Source organism: Fulmarus glacialis, unplaced genomic scaffold (genome assembly GCF_000690835.1).
Source record: "Fulmarus glacialis isolate BGI_N327 unplaced genomic scaffold, ASM69083v1 scaffold18238, whole genome shotgun sequence".
Classification (NCBI taxonomy): Eukaryota; Metazoa; Chordata; class Aves; order Procellariiformes; family Procellariidae; genus Fulmarus; species Fulmarus glacialis.
In genome coordinates, this window is record NW_009226510.1 from 34 (window position 1) to 4,978 (window position 4,945).

The 4,945-nt window shown below is 52.2% G+C and overlaps 1 protein-coding gene across 1 annotated transcript; it reads left to right on the forward strand.

Annotated features, from left to right (window-relative positions):
* Positions 1-603: 603 nt before the first annotated feature.
* Positions 604-4,669, forward strand: GPN2 (GPN-loop GTPase 2). Its single transcript, XM_009582838.1, has 5 exons — positions 604-1,063; positions 2,624-2,780; positions 2,981-3,141; positions 3,824-3,954; positions 4,442-4,669. The coding sequence occupies exons 1-5, from the start codon at positions 647-649 to the stop codon at positions 4,512-4,514; spliced, it is 939 nt and encodes a 312-aa protein (XP_009581133.1). The 5' UTR covers positions 604-646; the 3' UTR covers positions 4,515-4,669.
* The last annotated feature ends 276 nt before the right edge of the window (positions 4,670-4,945 follow it).

Here is a 4,945-nt window from a genome sequence, read left to right on the forward strand (position 1 = left end):
AGGAGAGGGGACATGGAGGAGAAGAGGGACATGGGGATATAGAGAAATGGAGGGGAGGACATGGGGACATGCTGGGGCGAGGGAGGGAACACGTGGGCACTACCACATCAGGAAGGGCCCAACTAGGGTAAAACTCACCCCACACATGGGCAGGAGTGGGGATCTGCGTCCCGCAGGCACAGCCCTGTGGGTCTGGTTGGGGGTTTGCGCCTGTTTTCAGCCACAGCATCACCAGCTGGGGGGGACAGGGTAACGTCCCCCCGGCATGGGGCTCAGCTGTGCCAGGAGTGACGGGAGGCAGCAGTTCCACAATGGCACTTTCCCTTCCTCTGCACCCGCTCCCTCGGTGTGAATTCCAGCCGATCGCATTCGTTTAAATGCAAATAAAATGGTAAATGGGAGCTTTTCCTTTCTCAGTCAACAGAAGGAGAAGGAAATGAGCCGACATGTCTGAGGGCAGCAAGGGGAGCTCGCTGGCCTTTGGCGAGTGACGGGAGGCAGCAGTTCCACAATGGCACTTTCCCTTCCTCTGCACCCGCTCCCTCGGTGTGAATTCCAGCGGATCGCATTCGTATAAATGCAAATAAAATGGTAAATGGGAGCTTTTCCTTTCTCAGTCAACAGAAGGAGAAGGAAATGAGCCGACATGTCTGAGGGCAGCAAGGGGAGCTCGCTGGCCTTTGGCCAGGTGGTAATCGGGCCTCCAGGCTCCGGGAAGACGACCTACTGCCACGGCATGCAGGAGTTCATGGGCAGGATCGGGCGTAAGGTGTCGGTGGTGAACCTGGACCCCGCCAATGAGGCGATGCCCTACCAGTGTGCCGTGGACATCGCCGAGCTCATCACCCTACCCGACGTGATGGAGAACTTGAAGCTGGGACCCAACGGCGGGTTGATCTACTGCATGGAGTACCTGGAGGCCAACTTTGACTGGCTGCAGGAGAAGCTGGCTGCGTTCAGGGGTCACTACTACTTGTTTGACTGCCCAGGGCAGGTGGAGCTCTACACCCACCACGACGCCCTGAAGAACGTCTTCGCGCAGTTGGCCAAGTGGAATTTCAGGGTAGGCTTGGGGCTCCGCAGGGAGCTGGGGTCAGCGCCTGGCACCCCGCGTGCTTGTGCGAGGGGGTCAGAAGCTGTACGCCGTGCGGTCAGAGCTTTTGATTATGGGTACTAATGACTTTCTTTACTAACCTTTCTTTACTAACCTTTCTCACTGTTTGGCCTTTCGTGTGAAACGGCTTTATCAGGGAAGGAGAGGAATTTTGCCCCATTTTGTGCTCGGAGGGATTGGCAAAAGAGTGGCTTGTTCAGGGCATTTAGCGCAGTGGGATTATCATGAACAGAAACATTGACTCCTTCCTTGCACACTCTCGCTGTGCTCCCGGGTCCTCTCCACAGACCTTGTGTGTTTTATCCAAGTGGGTGCTGTATTTCGGAGCAGGGAGGTAGGTGTGTGCGCTGGGCGAGCGGGGACCTTTTGCACTGTGCTGTGAGAAATTCAGGCGTCATCTCAGGCCCTACCTGGCTCTCCTGCAGCCAAGCCGAATCGCTCTGCACGTTGTGGTACGTGCTCTGTGCTTTCTTGCACAATGGAAGATGCAAATGAGGAAGCACAGGTGAGAAGAGTCCCATAACCAAGCTAACTTGCTTACGTTGCATTTGTTTTGCATTTGGGCCAAACCATGAATGTGCAAACCGGGTATGGTGTGAGCAAGAAGGGCAAGTTCATTTGCTTGAGAATGTCACTGGGAATCTGCACATTAGAAATTATTTTTATTCAAATAAATGTACGTGAAGTTGCAGTTACTAAAAAAAGATAGTTACCCAGCTGTTTTGATGCTCACTCGAGTGCTTACACCTGCCTGTGAGCTTTAAACTGGATTTTTTTGCTGCAGAAGCATAGCTGTGACTCAACCACACTCGCCTGTAGAGCCCTGACTTTGAGTAACATTGTGTAACAGGCAGTAACTTAACAGAGATCTCGGACCACATTGTTACAGCTGCATGAAACACAGGGAATCAAACTGCTCATTAATTTAATTATTAATTATTATTTCAAACCACATGACAATTGGTTCTCCCAGCAGAGCGTGGTGTGCTACAGTTACTGCTCCTGAGTGCGTGAGCATTCCTGTGGGGAAGGTGGAAATCTGGAGGCAGTCGTGTCGTTCAGAATGAGAGTTAACCCCAGTTCCCACCCCCAAAAAAACCTGCAGAGTTCAGACAACTCCATCTGCAAAGGAAGAGGCCCTGAGAAAAGGGAGAGCAGGTTGCAGGTTAAAGTGTCTTTCAGTACTGCTGGTGGAGCTCAGCACCCCTCTAAGCCTCCCCACAGCCCTTTCTGTCCACCAGCACCCTGGGTCCTGAATCCCCAGGTGGTCCATGGGTGTGATTGTGGCGATATATACTTCTATATATATGTGTGCATTCATATATGAGGATGTTTTATATGCAGGAGCTAGAAGGTAGGTGGTAACTTTCCTTACGTGGGAGTCTATGTGATTATAGTCAGGTCTGAACAGATTGTCCGATAGCCACTTCTCAGGCTGTCCCAAAAGCAAGCGGATGGCCTCGTCACGGGTCTGACCTTGTGCTGTCCCTTTGTGCCTTCGCTGTCCAGCTGGCTGCGGTGCATTTGGTGGATTCTCACTACTGCACGGATCCTGGCAAGTTCATCTCTGTTCTCTGCACCTCGCTTTCCACTATGCTGCACGTGGAACTGCCCCATGTCAACATCCTCTCCAAAATGGACCTGATCGAGCAATATGGCAAGCTGGGTAAGAGCCTTTGCGAGAGAGACATGTGGAATTGGGCTGGGGAATTGGGTGCGGATTAGCTGCTTGGGTACGGGGATGGATGGCTGGGAGATGGTGGGGGAACTGGTGTAAATCTCGTCGGCTTCTTGGTGGCATGTTCTGGCCAGAGAAGCCCCAATATTTACAGATTGCTTTCAGAGTTTCTTGGTGTTTCCCTGCAGCTTTCAACCTGGATTATTACACAGAGGTCCTGGACCTCTCTTATTTGGTTGACCATTTAGCTTCTGACCCCTTCTTCAGAAATTACCGCCGCCTCAATGAGAAGCTGGTGGAGGTGATCGAGGATTACAGCCTGGTGTCCTTCGTTCCGCTCAACGTCCAGGTGATGCAGGAGGAGGAGTGGGGCAGGGAGAACAGGGAGCGTTGGATACGTAGTCAGCACGTTTGGTAGCAGCTAGGTTACGTCTGCTTAGAGCCATGAGGGCTGAAAAGCTCAACCGTGAAGAGACTTGGGGATGGAGGAGGACAGTGAAACGCACCCAGACTTGTAAATGATCTGTGGCAGCCAAAGGAAAAGAAAAGGCTAATGAGCTTGGGGCTATGTGGGCCTTGTGTCCTGGGGTGGGGAATTAAGACTCCCCCTTCATTCAGCTCTTCTGTGCCTGCATTTCAAATCGGGGCAAAGTATTACCTAAAACGTTGTTAAATTAGGGAGCAGAAAATAATTAAAAGATTGGGAGGAATACATTTGGGAGGAAGGGCTGAAAACGTTCATCTTGTAGTTTGCACAAGTGTCAACAAAGGCAAATAGGCTGAGACAAGAGGTGATGAAAGGGAGTGAGAGGGTGGAGGGTGTCAGCCCATCATGTATTCGGGCTCCAGAGGGCTTGCCCCTGGTTGTCCTAGGGCCCCTCTGGGCTCAGGGAGGCCGACAGCATGCTCGGGGCGCTGGGCGCTGTGTGGGTGGCCCAGAGCCTCAGAGAAAATCCGTGGTAAAGCCCAGCGCGAGCTCTTGCCTCCGGGGAAGGGCCGTGTTCCCTGTGTGTCATCTCCCTTCCTTTCAGGATAAGGAGAGCATGCGGCAGGTGATGCAGGCGGTGGACAAAGCCAACGGCTATTCCTTTGGAGACCAGGAGCACAGGAGCCTGGAAGCTCTCATGTCGGCAGCAGTGGGAGCCGATTTCCACTTTACTTCGTATCCTTCTCCACCAATCCTCTGTTGTGTTGAGTTTGAATTTCTCCTTCCCTGGGGAAGAGAGGCTGGAGGTGGGGCTGGCAGTTTGCAGGCCCGGGTTGTCACTAACATCATCTGGAGCTGCTTGGTGAAGAAAGTAGGGCTCAGCCCAGACCTTAGCAGTCAGTTGTCCACACCAAAGCCACCACATTTGTTGCTAATTGATACTGTGAATGTGGGGGTAATCTTTCCTCTCTGTCACACTCACTTGGACTGGTTCATTCCACCTCGTCCAAACCATACAATTGATTCTCCTGTACTTGTCGGGTCTGGGATCAGCCAGAGCCAGAAATAGCTCAGGTGATGTGTGCTGCTGCCAGTACTGCTGTTTTCCTGCCAGCCTTCAGGCTAATGTGGGGCTGGTTCTTCACTGAGAACGTTAAGAGCTCCTTGCAGAAGGGAGTGTTTGAGCCCAGCCCCTTGTTTTCCTTAATTACTGCGTTATCAGCACACTTGCAGTGCAGGAGAAGTATGTGCAATCTCAGGACAAAGCCGTGGAAGAAGAAGTGATGGATCTGTAACACACCCACCTCTTCCACAGCTGCTCTCGGTTTTGACACCTCTCTTTTTCCTACCAGGAGCTTAAGGGATCTCCGCCGCATGTGACTCAGACGAAGTGAAAGCCTTTCCAGGCAGAGTTCTGGCCGCTGGACTCCCTCTCTAAGGGTTTGACCTCTTGTGCTTCAGCCCCGCTGCACTGAGCAGCGTTTTTGCAGAAAGGGGATGGCTGAGTGCAAGGCAAGCCAGGTCTTTCCTTAGGAACAAGAGAGATTTAGCCAGGTGAAGGCATGGTTAGCAAGAGAGGAGAAACAAGATAAAGGAGACTGACCTTTGCCAAGGCTCCTCCTCTCCATCATGACCAGGGTAGTTCCAGAGAAAGAAAAATCAGTTTGAGCAGTGAGACTTGAGACAAAAGTTCTTGGTTTACCGCATAGGAGGAGTGTGCGTGGGC

What these genes read in the sequence shown, in the direction of transcription:
- GPN2 (XM_009582838.1), top strand. Translation starts at nt 647, where the DNA reads ATGTCTGAGGGCAGCAAGGGGAGCTCGCTGGCCTTTGGCCAGGTGGTA. An exon ending in CGAGCAATATGGCAAGCTGG is followed by an intron (nt 2,781 to 2,980) that starts GTAAGAGCCTTT and finishes GTTTCCCTGCAG; the next exon opens with CTTTCAACCTGGATTATTAC. An exon ending in TCGTTCCGCTCAACGTCCAG is followed by an intron (nt 3,142 to 3,823) that starts GTGATGCAGGAG and finishes CCTTCCTTTCAG; the next exon opens with GATAAGGAGAGCATGCGGCA.